This window comes from Mustela putorius, unplaced genomic scaffold (assembly GCF_011764305.1).
Source record: "Mustela putorius furo isolate JIRA1106 unplaced genomic scaffold, ASM1176430v1.1 tig00003853_pilon_pilon_pilon, whole genome shotgun sequence".
Taxonomy (NCBI): Eukaryota; Metazoa; Chordata; class Mammalia; order Carnivora; family Mustelidae; genus Mustela; species Mustela putorius.
Window position 1 is genome coordinate 54,669,003 of NW_025422005.1, and position 19,844 is coordinate 54,688,846.

General features: G+C 35.3%; 1 protein-coding gene and 1 pseudogene across 14 annotated transcripts in view; one reads left to right on the top strand and one right to left on the bottom strand.

The window, feature by feature from the left end:
- MIER1 (MIER1 transcriptional regulator) overlaps positions 1–19,844 on the top strand; it is a 58,798-nt gene that overhangs the window by 16,601 nt on the left and 22,353 nt on the right. For all 14 annotated transcript variants that reach the window (XR_006601781.1, XR_006601782.1, XM_045064702.1 and 11 more), the window contains 5 exons: positions 4,304–4,449; positions 11,746–11,907; positions 12,686–12,818; positions 15,306–15,370; positions 19,591–19,663. Coding sequence is in view for 12 of the 14 variants with exons in the window: in XM_045064702.1 (XP_044920637.1) it covers positions 4,304–4,449; positions 11,746–11,907; positions 12,686–12,818; positions 15,306–15,370; positions 19,591–19,663 (579 nt within the window). In the remaining 2 variants the exon portion in view is untranslated. The remainder of the gene's footprint in view (positions 1–4,303; positions 4,450–11,745; positions 11,908–12,685; positions 12,819–15,305; positions 15,371–19,590; positions 19,664–19,844) is intronic.
- On the bottom strand, positions 7,703–9,390 carry LOC123387345 (annotated as a pseudogene).

Below are 19,844 nucleotides of genomic sequence, written 5' to 3' on the forward strand. Positions count from 1 at the left end.
GATACGATATATTACTGAATTTTCCAGATTATTGAAGCAATCTTCCTATGTTTTAAGTTTTGGAAAGAATGTTTATAAAAATGGTTAATATATGCCATTTTTAATGGTTTGGGGTCCTTTTCATGAACACAACTCACTGTACTCTCTGTAGTACAATGAATTAAGTAGGAGCTAGACTAGAATATCTCTAGATCCCTTATGAATGACTAGTGTGCTCAATTGACTGTGAGTTTTGTCATATTTATTTCAACTGCAGATGTCTTCTTTTTCTAATGTGCTTGGAAATAAAGTATATTATTTCTGAAACTCAAGGATTTTTTTTTTTTAACTTCCTAGTTTATAAATATGTTCAGAATGGTTGAGGTTGGAAGTAATCTGACCTCAGATAAATAGTAGATTATTGTATCTTTTTTAGGACATGGAATTGTTCCCAATATTTTTTTTTCTTTCAACACAGATATCTTTTCATTGAAAAAATAGATTCTGGTTGTTTTTGTTAATGTTGTCATACTGCAAAAAGACTGAGTTTTAGATATATATATTTTTAAAGATTTTATTTATTTGACAGAGAAAGAAAGAGGGATCATAAGTAGGCAGAGTGGCAGAGAGAGGGAGAAGAAGGCCCTCTGCTAAGCAGAGTCCAATGCTGGGGCTCAGTCCCAGGACCCTGTGATCGTGACCTGAGCTGAAGGCAGATACTTAACTGACTGAGCCACCCAGTCCCCCCTAGATATTTTTCTATGGATTTTTGAGACATTCATCAGATAATATTTAGGCACAAAAAAAGTAATTACTTCAAAAATGATATGAATAAATAGCTTTCTCATTTTCCCCTTGCATTTGAATCAGCTTAGGCTGAACTGGAATAGTGGAACTTGAAGAATACAACTATCATTGATGGCCTTTACTACCTGCTGAATGCTAGTTTTTTTTTTAATTTTCCAGACTAAGGATTTTGAAGTATTGTTTATAATATCAGGCTTCTGCCCAGAGGGAATATATATTGCTCTTATAAGTAATACTGATTGTAGGCAATTAACAAAAGTTGGTGGGAAAAGAGTAGGAATAGAGGCTTCTGTGTAAAAAAATTTTTGGTCCACTGATAAAAGGCAGTGGCCTTTGTAATATCTGTACTTTGGAATTGATGGTACTAATAATAGTCACATGACCCAGGCTCAATGGTTTGTCTGTAGACTTTACCAGTGTAAACCTGTGGAGGCACAATACAAGGTTTTACCTGTAAGACTAGTAACCATTAGAGGGGGTAAAGATTTAGGGAAGGGAAGGAAATAAAATTATTTAATAAGTGCACATGATATAAACAATTTATTTTTTGAATCTTTGAAAAGATATAAGGTAACTTTTAGTAATTTCATAGTAAGATGTAATTTTATGAACAAACTGATCTTTGCCTTAACTCTAAATAAAAATATTTATTTACACAAAGCACCAGATTCCCTCCCTCTAATGATTTATTTAGGGATTTTTACCTCTAGGAGACAGCCTAACAATAGGTCTAATAATTAACAGAAAGGAATAGGATGGTTAATTGGTTTCAAAAAGGTAAAAAAAGTCAGATAAAACCAAGAAGTCAGGTTAAGGCAAGAAAAGAAGTGAAATTGAAAGTAGGAAACAGTGCGGTGTATATGCAGAGAAAGAATTGGAGTGAGAAGGGGAAAAGGTTTACTACCCTTTGTTATTTCATGTAGTGAGAGGGTGAGGTGGTAAAGCTTTAAATATAATAGGCTTTGCAAATGACAACAAAATGGGAGACTTTAGGTCAGTAATAGAATACTAATAACTTGATGCTGTGTATTCATGTGAGTTTTGTTTTGTTTTTTAGTTAGTGAAAATGCATAAGTAGTTAGGAATTAAGCATAATTAGATTTTTGCAGTATTTGCGTTCATAGGGAATTGTATTATGATTAGGATAATAGTACATTCAGGGTGGTGGTGTGAGGTGGTTTTAGGATCTTTCTCCATATAAAGGAGAAGAAAAATACAGCATCACTTGTAGGAATACATGATTATTGACTAAGCGTCCTGGAAGATTGCTGGGTGAACTAAAAAGTTCTGGGAGTATTTTTCATTAAAAGCTCAAGAAGAGGGGATAATATTTGGGACAAAACTGCAACTAAATTAGGGGTTCTCAAACTGCTCTCTTACAAAACTCTTGTTTCAGTGAGTACCAGTCCCTCAGCTGGTACTAAGATGCCCTAATAAAATTATGCCTGGCTTTTCTTAATCCAAAGAAACTGATAGTATATGTGATATGAAATAGATTTTTATTTTTTAATAGATTTTTATTTATTTATTTGACAGAGGGAGACACAGTGAGAAAGGGAACACAAGTGAGCAGGGAGCCTGATGCCGGGCTCGATCCCAGGATCCTGGGATCATGACCTGGGCCAAAGGCAGATGCTTAATGACCGAGCCACCTAATTGCCCCTGTATTTTTATTTTTAAGTCATTCTAAAACTTGGATAGTTTTTTTTAACTCATTTGTGTTATAAGGTGGTACCTGATTTAGAAATTATGTATTTAGTTATTTTATATTTAATACCAGTATTGTGCTCTTCAAAGAATAGAAAGACTTCTGAGTGTTTCACCACCTGGCCTGGCTTAGTAAAAATAGGTTCTCTTCAAGGCCCCTGGGTGGCTCAGTTAGTTAAGCATCTGGGCCTTGATCTCAGCTCAAATCTTGATCTCCAGGTTGTGAGTTCAAGCTCCATGTTGGGCTCCATGCTGGGTGTAAAGCCTACTTAAATTAATTTTTTGGTTTTTGTTTTTCTTTTCTTCTTCTTCTTCTTCTTAAGAAAAATCAGTTCTCTTCAAGTATTCTTTGAGGCAAGATACCTACTGTCTCTGAGGCTGGGGCTTATAGGAAGCTTGAAGTATAATAAAAGCAGAGACATTGGAATTAGCAGACCCAGGATTTAAATTCCATCCTTGCCACCCCATTGGCTCTATGGGTTTGAACATGCTGCTTAAACTGTCTGAGCCTCAAGTTTTTGTTTTTGCTCATAGGATTGTTTGAAGATTAAGTAAGATATAAGTATGTATGTTTAATGTATATAATGTATGTAGCAAAGATTAAATAAGATATAATGAGTATGGCTTGCGCCATAGTATGGCTTGAGCCATAGTATGGCTTGAGCCATAGTATTTAGGCACACAATAAGCTCTCAAAAAATGGTTTTTACACTGAAAATTGAGGAAGATGACAAGACCCCTGAGCCTTGGGCACCCTTTATCCCTAATAGTCTGTTTTTCAAAAAATCAACCTTTGACTCTGTTTTACTTACTGGTTCTCTTAATGGACTGAAGGAAGAGTATATTGGTATTATATATTCTAATTAATGATATAACCTTTATTAACTTTATTTTAAAAATTGCTAATTGATTTTTTAAATGTTAAATAACTTCTTTATTAGTAAAAAAAAAAATGCTTTTGCAAACTTAAGTCCAGGTTTGGCAATAGCCAAATGTGGGAATAGTTTATAGAATGATTGTGCCGAACACTTGCAGTCTAAAATTACAGGCTTGACCCTACTGAGTACAGCAGTATTCCCCAGCCACATGCTAAAAATAGATGAGCTTACACATCAGTGCCTATTGGAGTATTTTTAATGACTTTTATAAGAGTTCTGTATGCAGTTTTTAATAAATTTTGCTTTTATATTCTGTATCAGAATTATTTTCTGAAATAAAATAAGTTTAAAACAGCTACCTATATGTTAAAATACATTTTCATGGAAGAACTAATAAAATAATATTTGAGTGCAGCTATATTTTCATCAGACTATTTATTCATATGACTTTGTATTTCACATGACTTTGTATTCTCATGGGCCATAAGGGTTCATGCTCATTGGGTTTTTTAAATATCAAATGATTAAGAATTGTGATTTTTCCCTCATGAATGATCTTTCTATTTTTGATATGACCCTTTATTCTTTGCAACTGATATTTCGTGGTTAGATGACAGTACTCTTTTTAAAAGCTGTGTATACTTTTTTAAAAGCTATACTCTCCTCCCATCCTTCATCCTAGTTGTAAGTTTAACTGTGAATATATAGAGGTGAAACGGGTAAAAAGTAATCCCTTAGAGACGAGAATTTTTGGGGGTGTTGGTGATGTGTGTAAGGGCAAGAATTTTAGAAAACAAATAATACTCAATGGGCATAGCTTTTCCCTGATACTTTTATTTGACTTGTATCCAGCTTCATATAGCGTACACATTAAGTTACTATTAATAACATTTAATTTGGTTTACCACACTTTTTAAAATATTCTTTACCAGGAGGTTCAGCAACATCAGATGACCATGAATTTGATCCATCAGCTGACATGCTGGTTCATGATTTTGATGATGAACGAACATTAGAAGAGGAAGAAATGATGGAAGGAGAAACAAACTTCAGTTCTGAAATAGAGGATCTTGCAAGGGTAAATAACACTAAGAGCTAGAGAATGTAGTAGTCATGGGTTTTTTGGGGGGAGAGAGGAAATACTTGAAATTTTGGTTCTCTGTGTTTGTTTTAGGTGAAAAGTGGTATTGTATATAATCGATACTGAAAATTTTTGTGGTCATAGGTGTGATATTTAAAGTTTGAAATGTAAGGCATTTTTTAAAAAGAAATAACTATTTGGAATAGAATTCAAATAGTTACTTTAATAAAACATCACAGGTGTCCAGTAAAAAATGGGCTATATAGGGGGTGCTTGGGTGGCACCCAATATGGAGGCTGGTTTAACTGTTTTTCAAATGTACTCTCAAAATTCACAGTTTTTGAATGGCACAATTGTAGTGGTGTGTTTAGGAGAAGAGGGATCAGGATCAGTGATCTCTTTATGTATTTATCTGTATTTTTTAAAATTACATTATAATAATGTTATACTTAATATTTACTTTGAAGTGCTAGACACATACCAGAACTAGGAAATAAAGATTAAAATGTGAGAGATGGAGTATTTTTTGAAGTATACAAACAAGAATGGTATTGAATGAAAAGAAACGCCAGTGTGGGGATTATAAAGTTCGGAGCGGCATCCCTTTATAGTTATCTTATAGTGAAACCCCAACCCCAGGAGGTTGGTTACCTCAGAACTGTTTCTGTAGTCTAAACTGGATGTAGTCCACTGGACCATCCTGGCTGAAAATTAGTCTCTTTCCTTCTTCCTCTCTTCCTTCATAAGCATTTATTGATAAATCATTTGTGGTACAAAATATGAGAAGAGTACTGTGTCCATCAACGAAATGGCCCTTCAGTAGCTATTATCTGCTGTCACCTGCAGTCATTTCTTAATGACTAATCTGATATGAGGGAGAGGGACCCACTTCTCTCCCAGCAGATGGACACCTCTCCAACCTTAAAATAATACTGAGTTATTTGGTAACATTACTGTATTGTTTTGAAGTTAAAGGACAGATTTAACTTCATATAAAATGTCTTTTAAAAAGTCCATTTTTTTAACCTCCAGCTAGCCTCCCTTTAGGTTATGCAGACAGGATTGCTCCTGTTTTTGTTATAGTGCTTAGTGAACTTACTTCTTAAAGAAAGCATCGTATGCAAGTATAGTCACATTCTTGTGTTTTTATTCATTTTGTACTATGTCCATATCTTCCTTTATATTTCTTACAGTCTGTCAACGCAGTACATTTTATTTCATATTCTGTCAGGTTGAGGTACACTTAACCTAAGGTCAGGTTTCAAGGAAGACGGTATATAGCATATAGATGTAAAGGTATTGTAAAGCATTTAGTCACACTGCCTGGTCAAAAGTCAGCTGCAAGTTTGTGACTTTGGACAAATTATTTAACATCTTAAAGCTTCAGTTTTATTATATAAAAATTTAGTACAGTGTCCTACATGGTAATCACTCAATAAATCCTAGTAGTTATATCATTTATAAAATTCTCAAAGAAATTTATAACACCCAAACTGTGAACATCTATTCTACTTGACTCATAATTTTCTCTTTCGCTTTGTTACCCTCATTTCTATACTCTTAACCATTGGTAATAAGACACTGCTACTTTAGGGCACTGGGTGGCTCAGTTGGTTGAATCTGCCTTCGGCTCTGGTCATAATCCCCACATCCTGGGATCGATCCTACATCAGGTTCTCTATTCAATGGGGTATCTGCTTCTCCCTCTGCCTCTGCCTCTCCCCCTGCTTAACCTCTCTCTCTCAAATAAATAAATAAAATAAAATAAAATAAACATTGCTACTTTATTGTGATGTTTTAGTTTAACTTGAGGAAAGCCCCCTTACTTAATACCATGTAGAACAGACTTTAACGATACAAGTTAATGAGAGATTACCCAGAACAGGTGTACTGACAGTCCCTAATATACCAGTATATTGTCAGCCATGTTTTATTTAGCTTTTAGTCTTTTCTCAGAGGGAAATGACAAGGAACATTTGTTTTATAGGGAATCATTACCCGTTACATCAGAATATTTGGGGACAAATAGAAATCCATCTTGAACTAACTTAGGCAAAATGAGGAATTTAAGGCTCATGTAATTTTATTAAGGGCAGGAGGATATCTAGGCCTTAAGAACTCAAGTGCCATCAGAAGATATTTTCTGTTTCTGCCGATCTACATGGTGGCATCCTTTTTCAGACCAACTGTCTTTATATGCTTTCAATTTCCAGGTCTCCCAAGATGTACTGCTTTAGATAGTCTTATGTTTCTTTAGCTGCCACTGGTACAGATTTGGAAACAAACTATGACCAGGCTTGGGTCATGTGCCCATTCCAAACCTATGGCCAGGAAATGCAGTGATTCCAATTGGATCAGATGTTATATAGTTTAGAAGGTGAGCTTTCAATCAAAATACGTGTTTGGAAAGAAGGAAGCATTTCCTGGAAGAAGATAAATATAGAAGTTGAAAGAAAAAGGATGGGAGGGACGGGGGTGGGGCAGACAACAATGAATTACCCTTACAAAATACTTGTTAAATCTTACGTACTTCGTTAGTGCATAGTAGGGATATAATAAATGCTACTTGAATTTGAAACTGAGGATTCCTTGGCAAAATTGAGTTTGGTTTTTACTGTAGTTGTTACTGCAAGATCTTTGCTTTATACTTTATCAAGTAAGATATTTTTCATACTAATGTAAAACTCTGTTGTATTCCTCAGTGGGTCTTGATTGTTGCTTACAAACTTGTTGCATGCTTACTTGATATTAGGTGACAGAGGTTAAGTTAAAAGTTAATAACCTAAGCAAAAGCATAAAAGATCTATATATTCTTTGTTTTTAAAATTAAGCAAGTATTTTCTTGATGGAGTGGGCAAGGAGATTTTGTTTACACGTGATAGAGTGCACCTAAAATTAACTTTGAAGTTTATTAGAACTTTATTAGAGCTTTATTGTTTTTAACTTTGGGTTTTTTTTGTTGTTGTTTTGTTTTTTGTTTTTTGTTTTTTAGTGTTGTTGTTTTTATATTTTTTTTAGAACTTTTTTTAGAAGTCCTATGAATGTGCATCTGTATTTAGTTTAAGTTCTAATTATACTACACATGAATGATAGCAGGGGATTCCATCCTACCTCTGTCTCTAAATCTTTCCCTGCCAAAGTCCATCTTGAACATTTTGTAATGTGTATAATTTTCCTTAAGCCCTTCCAGTGCCAGTAACTGCTCAGCAGTTACTCTCAAATGGAATCAAAAGTAGAGTATAACACTTCCTACTAGAAAATACTTACCTACTAGAGAAAGTAGGTAAAAATACCAAGTCCAGCCATTTTAGTTTCTACAGATACCTTCTGCTCTAATCACAGTAACCCAGCTATTCATTTTTGTTTCTATACTTGTGCAGTAGTCATTTGCTCTGACTTAGGTGACTTTTCTTTATCTGCCAGTTCTGTTACTATTTCTTGCTGTTCAGTCAGATCTCCTCCATATGTACTGTGATCAGCCACTTTGACTCTCCTCTGTTCTCTGCTTAGCCAATATTAGAAGTGTTGTTAAATTTTCTTTGAGAAATGAATTGTTTTAAGTGAGTAACGTCTCTTTCTTTTTCTTTTCTTTTCTTTTTTTTTTTTTTTGAAAGAGAACTTTTTATTGCTTTCATGTACAGAAATCTCAAAATTTAGTTGGTTTGATGTCCAGTTCTTTAGCCTTTGTCTTCTCCAGCTTGGTGGTATAAACCACCAACTTTGCACCCAGGATGTTGCCTCCCCAGTGAGGGCGGATATCATCATATTCATCACTGTAATTGGTCCTGATAGCTTTCAGTGGCTTAGCCAGAGCTCATTTGTCTTCTGAGTTAATCTGTGCAAAGGCGATAGTGGTGCAGGTCTTCTTGTGGACCCGATGGCTCAGCCTGGCCTTCACCTTGATAATACAGTAGGGAACCCCCATTTTACAACACAGGGCAGGGAGGAAGATAGCCAGCCCAGTGGGATCCACAGCATGTGCAGTTACTACCAGCTGAGCCTTCCTGTTTTACACTAAGGTGGTGAGAATATTAACTCCTGCTGGAGGCACAGGTAACCTCTTAATAGGGACATCCCCTTTGCCAGCAGCTTTCTTCTCAGCCAGGGCCAACAATCTCTGCTTTTGTGTGTTTGGTGAGTATTTGTGAGCCAGCTTAAACAGTTGAATAGCTGTTTGGTGGTCCAGAGCCTGGGTCCACTGGTTAATCCCAGGAGGCAGTTTCAGATGCTTATGGAGAATAGCTCTATCCTGCTGCAGTTAGATGTCGCTGTGGGCCATTTCACAAAACAGGTGGGGTCCCTTTTGGGCTGGATATCCTGTCTAATACCAGAAGTCTTGTGCCTTTTCTCAAATGGGATTGACTACCTTCTTGGCTTCCTGCTTCCTCATGACAGCAGGAGCTGGGGCCACCTTCTTCCCCTTAGTCATCTTTCTTTAGCCATCTTGCATGGCTAGAGGAGAGCTAAAGTAAGTCATTCTTCTTAAATACTTACCTAGGAGGGAAAAATATTGACCTAACCATGAATATGAGGCCTTCCATATTCCCAAAAGTGATATAAAAAAAATATTCTTTCCATGCAGTTAGTATGTCACCTATCCTTTGGACACATAACTGAGCTAGGTGTCAGGTGTTAGCGATAAACTTTATTAAAGATAATGATCAAGCTTTATTACCTCCCAATGGAAAGGAAATTTGCAGGTAACTTATACTGTGAGATACATGGTTCTCAAGGTAGTCCCATACCAAGAGCATCAATATGGCCCGGCTCGTAGAAAATATGTAGATACTCAGCCCCCACCTCTGCCCTACTATAGTAGAAACTTTGGGGTGGGGGCCAGGACTCTGTTTTGCTAAGCCCTCAAGGTGATTCTATTGCCCTTGAATATGACAGACCAAAGGTAGAGAGCCTGAGAACATTTGATTAATAATATACCTATTCCGCATGATCTTTTGAAATATCATCATTTAACTCACTTGTAAAAATTAGAGGTAATAGCAACCTATATTAAGGAGGGTTTTTTTTTTTTTTTTTTTAAGATTTTATTTATTTGAGAGAGAGTGAGGGAGAACATGAGAGGAGAATAAGGGGAAGAGGGAGGAGCCCCAGGACTCTGGGATCATGACCTGAGCTGAAGGCAAATGCCCAAGCAACTGAGCCATCCAGGCACCCCATTAAGGAAGTTTTAAAGATGAGATAAATATGAAGTTCTTGTGAATTTTTCAAGTCCATGTAAGTGTTAGTTGCAAACTTATGCTGAAGGTTTTCTTTGGTTTGGTTCTTATTCATATCAGTGACTTCCATGGCTTTTGTTCATAGTAGTAACCATCATTGTTAAACCTTCTAATCTGTGTGCAGAGTGGATTCATGGGAAATATGAGCTAGGATTAGGTCTAGGTATCATAAAAAAGTCTATGTCAGGGCAAGAAGTTTCCTTCTGCTTAGTTTTCTTACTTATAAATAAAGGTACTAAATACTCCCACTGGTACTTTTAAAGATTTGTTGAGATTGCATAATATTCTTACTCTACTTTTGTTGAAAAAAGAGAGAGATTAAGATAGTGGGATCAAAGTACTTGCCACAAATGCCTGGCACATAGAAGACACTTTATGGCGGCTCTTTGTTATCATTGTATATGCAGCCAGCCTTTTCTTTTTCTTTCTCTTATCCCACTTTCGTGATCTTAAAGTTCTGTTTTAGTTTTTTAAATCCTGATTTTCTAATTCCAGATTTCTGTCTCCTGTACCAGGTCCTTGGTACATGGATCGGATATCTGCATGGACTAGATTCTTGAACACCTCAAGCACTGTTTGTGTTATTGCACTTTGAGAAACACAATAGGAGATAGCAGTTAAATATGTCAGCTAGTCATTGATCTGGAATGGTAGTACCTTACCTGATACAGTTACCACCTTTCAGGTTGTGGCTGCTGTAAGTCATCAGTCAGGGCTCTCAGAATTGACTTCTCTTTTGGAAACAGATTCACAAACTGATTTATAACTAGAATATCCATTTACAATGTGAAATACAAGTGTTAAACAGCATTTTCTTCCTGCCTCTTTCTATAAGAAAACTTTTGCAAATTTTAAGTATCATTTGCTTCTTATACTCGAATTTTGAGTGATGGGAGTTAACTCTGTGGTCTAAGTGTTTAGTGTCGTCAGTTATATCATCCAATCTCATGTATCCGTCTGTACTAGAACAATGTTTTTAACACATGGGCGACTTACTTCTGTCTCTGAATAATGCTACAAGACTGCTGGAGAAATACAAAACATGTCTTGTCTCGTGATTGCCCTTTTTGTATGTTCTAAACTGCATGTTAAATTTTTCTCAGAGAGAGGTGGCGTAGAGGGTTGTGGAAAGAGGGCATACATAAATGTATGTAGCACATTCAGATGATTTGGACTAAATTTTCTTTTTAGAGTCAGAATGCTCCCCTGATTTCTCTGATACTTTATCATCACTTGACTACTAATTAGAGTGAATACCTTCTATAGAAAACTTGACTCATTTCATTACATATGGATATTTCTTCATTTCATCCTCGGAGGGTATATTTTTTATGGAGTTAGGGTGATCCCTGGCTGAAGCAGTAGGATGTACTGATGAGTATGGGCTTTTGGAATAAGACTTGAAATCTGGCTCTGCTACTTGTAACTTGTATGATCTGGGGAGAGATTGCTTAATCTCAGAGCCTCAGTTTCCTCATCTGTGAGATGGAGGTCATATAATAGTTTTGTAAAATACATAGCAAAGATTGCATTACAGGATTTTATATGTAATTTTAGGTAACCCTAGAAAAGAACGTATGGCTAATAGACTCCAGTGTTAATCGTATGTACCATTACTGTTTTCTTTTAATGTGTTTGGATTGTTTGTGAATTTTACCTCCTTTTCTGAGTTTGTTAACTTAGTTTCCAGTCTCTTTTCTAATTGTTTTTTCCCACTCCCGAATTATGTATGGTGCTCTTAAAGTGTGAGCATCTATACGTAGTGTTAACTGCCAGTGTACATTCACTGAATTGATTCCACAGAACAGTTCTAAAACAATGTCACTTCCTTATTATGCTTAAAGGTTTTGTTGTTAGCAGTGAGAATTGGTTTAGTCTCTTCTAGAAATTCTTGGAAGACTAGGATTTTCCTGGGTTTCAGAATTGTTTCATTCACCTTTTATGATTTGAAAATTCTTGATACAGTTCTAAGAGTATTCTCTATGGAATGAAGTTGTGAATTACAGGAATATGAAATATTCACTTATTCAGAAATTAACTTTTTATTTGGTCTTTTTAGGAAGGAGACATGCCAATTCATGAACTTCTCAGTCTTTATGGTTATGATAGTACTATTCGACTACCTGAAGAAGATGAGGAGGAAGAAGAAGAGGAAGAAGAAGGTGAAGATGATGAAGATGCTGATAATGATGATAATAGTGGCTGTAGTGGGGAAAATAAGGTAAGGTTATATGCATTTATTAAGATCGTAGTCTTTATTCTTGTTTAAGTAGTAATTTATTAATGTTGGAAGTCCCCTATAATCTACCCTGAAAAGCAATAGTTTCATCTGTGTCATTCCAGATTTCTTTTCAGTGCTTCTTCTAAACAAATTTGTACCAACGTAAAAAAAAAAAAACCACTGTTGTTTTAAAAGGCTAATTGGTAGTTCTATATTCAATTTTCTTACTTTGTTTTGAAATAATTTAGATTTCTTGAGAGGTTCAAAAATAACATAGAGTTCCTATGTACTCTTCAGCCAACTTTCCCAGTTTACATCTCATATAATCATGGTGTATTTATCAAAAATACAAATTGATACTGGTGCTATACTATTAATTAAACTATAGACAATTCAGATTTCGCCAGTTTTTCTACTCATGTCCTTTTTTCTGTTCCAGGTTCCAATCCAGAATACTATCCTGCATTTAGTGTTTTTTTTTTAGTCTTCTAGTTGTATTTGGAATACTCTATAATCTTTCATCTGCAGTAATTTTCCTTACATCTTATTTTTTTTTTTAAAGATTTTATTTATTTATTTGACAGAGAGAAATCACAAGTAGATGGAGAGGCAGGCAGAGAGAGAGAGAGGGAAGCAGGCTCTCCACTGAGCAGAGAGCCCGATGTGGGACTCGATCCCAGGACTCTGAGATCATGACCTGAGCCGAAGGCAGCAGCTTAACCCACTGAGCCACCCAGGCGCCCTTCCTTACATCTTAAATTTAATTTATTATTCACAGGAAGAGAATATAAAGGACTCATCAGGTCAAGAGGATGAAACTCAGTCTTCCAATGATGATCCATCACAATCTGTTGCTTCTCAAGATGCCCAAGAAATAATCCGCCCACGTCGATGTAAATATTTCGATACAAGTAAGAATCATTGGTTGCAGTTGTTTGGATAATTTTTACTATTTAATGTATGATGTAAAATGCCAGTTGTTTTTCACTCACCTGTTTGAATTCATTTACTCTGAAATCTGGCTAAACAGTAAATGGGTTTTGTTCTAGGTTATTCACTTAGCAGTGCTAGAGCCCCATTGTCCCTGAGTAGATTGCAGAGATTGTTGTGTCACTTTACTACTTGATTTTGAATATGTTCTTTTTTTCTTCTTAGTCTTTTCTATTTCTTTCTTTCTTTTTTTCTTAACCATATATTCCCATGTTTACTTTGGGGTGGAGATTTGACATCAGAATGAGGCAAAATTGAGTCCCCAATATCAGGAGGTTATCTTAAGACAAGAAGAGGCTATAGGTATGCTTTGAGAGCTGGTATAACCTGGATAGGGTCTTAGGCTCATTCTCTCAGGTAAGGAATCTAGGGCCTTGCTTGTACATAGGCTGCAACCGTATCAGTTGTCCTTGAGTCCAGACTTCTGCAGATGCAGCTAGTGTTTGTTAGCAGGGTCTGGTAAGGCTGTGGGGAGCTCTGTAAGCATTTCCAAAGGGTTTTATTGGCTCCATAAAATTGATCTGAGTTTTTTAAAGCTGTCTGATGATATCTAAGCCTATGCGTATGTCTCTTAAGGATGACATTCCAGGGCCACCTGGTTGGCTGTCGGTAAAGAGCATGACTCTTGAACTCAGGGTTGTGAGTTCAAGCCCCATGTTGGGTGGAGATTACTTAAATAAAATCCATGTCCACTAAACCGTCCATCAATTTGTTCCCCACTGGCAGGCTCCTGTGGGAAAAAATGTGTTTTTTTTTTTTTTTTTTAACCCCCAACACTTCCTTAGATTTAATTTGTCTCATAATTGTCATTATTTTTCCTAGTCATTTCCTTAGTTTTCATTTTCTACTTTCTTTGCCTCTTAGCCTTTTTTAGCTATTTCATAAGCATTGCTTTCTCTAATCAGTGGCTCCCAGTTCTCAAGAACTGCTTTCCTCTTGAGGTGAGAGTATGTCATACACAGAAAGAATGCTGCTAAATTTACTACAGTTGTGATCTAGTCAGAGATGTGCAGTAGTTGAAACAACATTTAATGTATGTATCTTGAATATTTGCATGCTTTATCTGCTCCATGTTGTTTCATTCTAAGCAGGAATCATTATTCTGGATGACTGCTCTTTGATAAGAAAAAGGCAACCATTAGTGTTACTGGTTTAAACTTGAGGTCTGAATTTCTGTGGTTTAAAAGAAAAAAACATTTGAAGAACAATAACCTCTCATGAAGTGGAGCAGTGTTGTAACTGATGAACATGGCTCTTGCTTCATGTGAATGATTTCTGATACATATTTACTTTAAAAGTGAATGTAGTACTGCTAATGGTACTTCATTGTGAGTTTTGGTCAAAGATATGGTCCAGTTGAAAAATCTATCAGTGTAAGGAGAGATTGGTTACTGAAATTACTATGTTAATACTAAGTTTTGAGAAAGCCTGGTATTTTTCCTTTTTCTTCTTAGGTAAATTACCAAAGTTTGTTTAAAAGTGGGATGCTAAGTGACTGCATCTTTTTTTTTTTTTTAAAGATTTTATTATTAGAGAAAGCATGAGTAGGGTGGGGCAGGAAAGGGAGAAGCAGACACCCTGGTGAGCACGGGGAAGCCTGATACCGTGCTCTATCCCAGGACCCTGAGATCATGACCTGAGCCAAAGGTCTTAGGTTTTAACCGACTGAGCCACCCAGGCGCCTCTTTAAGTGACTGAATCTTAAAATGGTATTTATTTCATACTTCTGATCCGGTATTTTAGTTGGGATGTATGCATGGAAGCTGTCTTAGCTTTTCCATAGAAAGATTTAATTTTTATATGTAGTGTTACCATTTTGAACTTTGTATACCATTTTATACTTGAGAAGATGCTGACAGTTTAATTGTTTTCAGATTTCCTACCCCTTTACGTAAAAACATTTTTACTCTAGAGTATAAACAAGTGGCTCTTTGCCTGCTCTGAATAAATCAGAGGTTGGGTTGGGGAGGATGGAAGTTTTCATACGTAGCCTTCCCTTCACATTCTCTCCAAAGTGTTGCTACAGAGTTCTCAGTGTCTCAAGGAGCACTGATTGGAAACCAATTTTTGTTTTGTCCAAATCCTCCTTTTATTAGGGAAGAAAGAATTAGGTTTGGGAACAGATTATTTTGATCTGCTAATTCAATTTTTTTCTTAAATTTTTGGAAGTAATCATTTACTGAGAATATAGTTTTCTAAGATTAGAATTGTCGCAGAAAGTTTATGGGTTTTTTGTTTTGCGTTGTTTTAAACTGAGAGAGTATTTTTTGATCAGAAATATCTTGGTCCTATTGTGCAAATACTTTTAGGGCTTCTTAAATGTTTAATGGTAGATGTAAAAATAATATACAGATATACAGATGTGGACAGGATAAACATTTTGTATATTGTCTTATTTATTGTTGTAGATAGCGAAGTAGAAGAAGAATCTGAAGAAGATGAAGATTATATTCCATCAGAAGACTGGAAAAAGGTAGTTAGAGCCATAGTTTCCCAAAGTTTAGGTAAATTAATATTAAAAAGCCAGTATGATTAATATTTTCCTAGCTATATATTGATAAAGTTGAGGTAAGCCCTTTTGTGACATTTAAATGTTTGGTAGATATTCAGATTTTCCCCTTAATACATTGAGGTAAGAAAAGTACTTATTTTTAAATAAAATAATATAATGGTTTAGAAAGAATTTGACTTTTTTGAGCAAGTCAGTCTCAAACCACCAACAGAAAGTGAAACTTTGAACTAGTGCTGATTTAGATTTTCATTGCACTCTAAAAAGTATCACAAGTAAATTTTTTTTATATATTTGGGAAAGCAGTTGAGGCTTTGATTCTGTTAAGTAGATTTTGTTTAATAATTTAGATTGTAAGTTTTTCCATCCCATATTAATATCCGTATTTACAACTCAAAACATATTGGGTGAAGAGACAGATTTGAGCTTCTCGATAACTATGCATAATGTAATTTCTAAAATGAATCTGAAGATTACATATTGACAAGTTTTTAATTACAAAATTGTATAACTGTACAAATTATACAGGTAAGTAAAAGAATTAATTTTAAGCTGTTGCAAAACAGTTGAACTTACTAGGAAAATGTGTCAAATGTCAGGTAGAATTTATTAGACCAGATCATTTTTATAGAAAAAATTATGTCATTCTTACTGAGATAGCTCGCTCAATTTTGCTCTTAAAACCTCCATTGAGTGTTTTGTTTTGTTTTGTTTTTGCTCTTTAGTGCGTAAACAGTCTTTTTTTTGGAAGCAGAATAGCTCTAATCATCAAATCAAGTGGCCTTTCTGCACTTTTTATGTCATGATTGTTTAATTAGTTAATTCATTAATAGTTTTGAGCCTTTGCTGTAGCTTTTTGGTGGTGGTGGTGGTGGTTTAAAGTTTTTTGGTTTTGGGGGACGCCTGGGTGGCTCAGTCAATTGTCAGTCTTCCGCTCTGGTCACGATCCCAGGGTCCTGGGATCAAGTTCCAAATTGGGCTTCTTGCTCAGCAGGGAGCCAGCTTCTCCCTCTACCTGCCGCTCCCCCTGCTTGTGCTCTCCACCTCTCTCTCGCTAACAGATAAATAAAATCTTAAAAGGAGCTGACATCCTTGCTAATTAAAATAAAAGAATATATCATAGAGTTTCTATTAGGTATAGTGAAGTATTCAAATGAACTCAGACTGGGCTACCCAAGGATTGTGGGCTTCTGCCAGAATTGATCCATTTCTGGATTTCCAAAGAGATGTTTAGAAGAGAGAGACATCTTACCATATTAGGTGAAATAAGTCAGTCAGAGAATGACAAGTACCATATGGTCACACTCATATGTGGAATTTAAGAAACAAAATGGAGGTGCATAGGGGAAGAGAGGAAACAATAAAACAAGACAAAATCAGAGAGGGAGATAAATCAAAAGATTTTTAAACATAGGAAACAAACTGAGGGTTGCTGGAGGGTTGGGGGTGGGGGGATGGGATAACTGGGTGATGGACATTAAGGAGGGCACGTGTTATAATGAACATGTTACATGCAACTGATGAATCACTGACCTCTACCTCTGAAACCAATAATACATTTGTTAATTAATTGAATTTAAATTTAAAAAAATATGTGTAGACAAAAAAGATAACTCTCAGTGTGTTAGAATGATAAAGGAAGGTGTGGGTTAGAATGGTAAGGGAAGGTTAGCCCAGTGCATTATGTGTTAATTAATTTGAATGAATGATGAATGAATGATGGGGTTGAAGACTAAAAACAAGAACCACAGAGTTACCCACTATTTTTGCCCATTTGGGCAAGCATTCTTTACTCCACAGTTTTTTTCTGATTCCTATACCATGCAGAAATTATGAAGAGCTATAAACCTTAGAAGTCATCTTAAACTGTTACTTTCTACCATATATTCAAGTTTATATATATCTTTTCTCTTAAGCTGTGTTCTCTTAAACTTTCTCTTCAACTTAAATTGTATACAAGTATGCCATAATATACAATTATACAAATAAATTGTATAAAATTGTATAAAAGTATACCATAGAATATTTGAGTAAGTACTGATTGTAATATTGAGTATTACTATTTTTAATGAAAATTTTAATTTAATTTTATTTTTTAAAATTTTATTTCTAATGAAAGAACAAAAGCTCAGAGTAGGAAGAACATGGAGGAATATTCCCTTCCTCAGGAAAATTATGTAATAAAACAGGCCACAGTAAATCCAGACTATTTGTTTTAGTATGATTTGGTTGTAGTGAAATTTGTCAAGATTCAGATTCATCTTCTGTGTCTTCTAAGATACTGAATTTTTTTAGAAACTAGGGTAGAGGAAACAGCCTTGAAATCAAATTTGAGTCCAGTTTATAGCCTCAGAACTTATTAATAGTGCATTCCTGAAGAACAATTTCTTTAAATGTCATCTCAGGTATAATACAAGAATAAAAATTTTAGCTTTGTTGAAGTTGGTGAGGATTTAATGAAAATTATACATATGACACTTGATAGATAATGCTCCTAAGTCCTATTTCCCTTCCCTTCAGAACAAATCAGCAGATAAAAAGAAGTGTCCTAAACTCAGTAGGAAAAAGGAAGTGTTTTTTTTTTATACTAGTCCAAAAGTTCTCAAACCTGCCTCCGTGTTAGAATCAGTTACAGAACTTTTAAATACTGATTACCAGGGCTTTCAACCAGAGATTTCTAATTTTAACTGGTCTGGAATGGATCCAGGCATCGATATTTTTACAGGTACCTCAGACAGAGAGGATTGCTAACATAATTGTCTATTCTCTGGTAGGAATTGGTGAGTAAAGTTAAAATAGGCACAAGAAATGGTGATAGGGTGCTCTTTTTTTTATACTGGAAAAGTTAAAGTTCTCCTTTAAGAGCAGAGAAAATTTGTATGTGATACTTTTTTTAGAAAATGGACTGGTTTTCCTATATAGTTGTAGCAATAAATTAATTACACAGAGCATGTCTTTGGAGTTATACCAGATAAAATGAGATCTTAGTATCAGTAGGTTGGCAAAAATAGGAGAAAGGAACTTTTCAAATGGTAAGAATTACTTAAACTGTTACTTATTTTTTTAATTAATTAATCAATTTTAGAGAGAGCACATGGGTGGGGGGAGACTCTGGGCAGAGCCCAACACAGGGCTCCATCTCACAACCGCAAGATCACAACCGGAGCTGAAACCAAGAGTTGGATGCTTAACTGACTGCACCACCCAGGCACCCCTCAACTGTTATTTAAACTGTTAAACTGTTACATTAAACTTCTACCTTTCCTGCCTACATCTTTATTTTGAAAATGTAATAAATTTTTTCCTAACATTTAGCCACCAGATAAGGGAGGGTCTGTGTAATCTTGGTCCATCTGTTTTGTGGTATCTCATCAGTGGTGATCTCATAACAGCTAGTTTCCTCTGATTTGTGATTCAGATTCTGAACAGCAAGTTTCCTCTGATTTGTGATTTAACTATATGGATTTGATGACCACATTTCCTAAAATAACATTTAATTATGTTTTGGGGACGTTACTTTTTTCATTTTGTATTGTTTTGTGAAAGTCAGGCACTAACCTGCTTATCCATTTGGTTTGGAGTTCCATCCATTTCCCCTCTACTGAGCTTTATACAAACCCTTTTTGTTACTTTCTTTACCTTAAATCCGTGGTTCTCAGACTGAAGTGTGTGTTGGAATCACCCGACAGCTTATTGAAACACTATTTGCTGAGTCCCATCCCTGGAGTTTCTGGTTCAGGTCTCAGGTAGAACCTGAGCATTTATATTTCTAACCGTTTCCCAGGTGACCCGATGATGCTGACTCATGGTCCATAGTTGAGATTGTAAGTATCTTAAAGGACCTGAATTGGATTTTCTGTTTTTCAGGGTGTTTGCAGTTATCTTAATTGAATTATAAGAATTCATTTTTACTTCTTTTTCTCCGTATTTTGAAGTAAAGTTTGTATTCATTGTGTATATTGCATTATACCCCATTATTACTAATGTTTTCATCCAATCATATCCAAGCTCTTACCTATTATTAACTCATTCATCCTCATAATACTCCTCTGAGGTAGTTAACTGGTTGTGTCTTTTATGACAGAGAAACCATGAACAAACCCAGGAAGATGGTAAAGCTAGAAAATGGATATAAAATCTGTGTTACTAGATCTTAACTAATGTGTCATGTTATTTTTAAATAGGAGATTATGGTGGGCTCCATGTTTCAAGCAGAGATTCCAGTTGGCATTTGTAGATACAAAGAAAATGAAAAAGGTGGGTTATTAATAAAGTTATACAGCTTATATTCATGCTTTTGAAGTGATGAACTGTTACTTTATAATGGAGTAAGATCATGACAATTTGTTACCCTATTGATTTATGAAAGAGGACTCTTCATTATTTCTATAAGAAGAAATGTTTACTGTTTTTTCCAGTTTTTCCATAGAAATCTAAC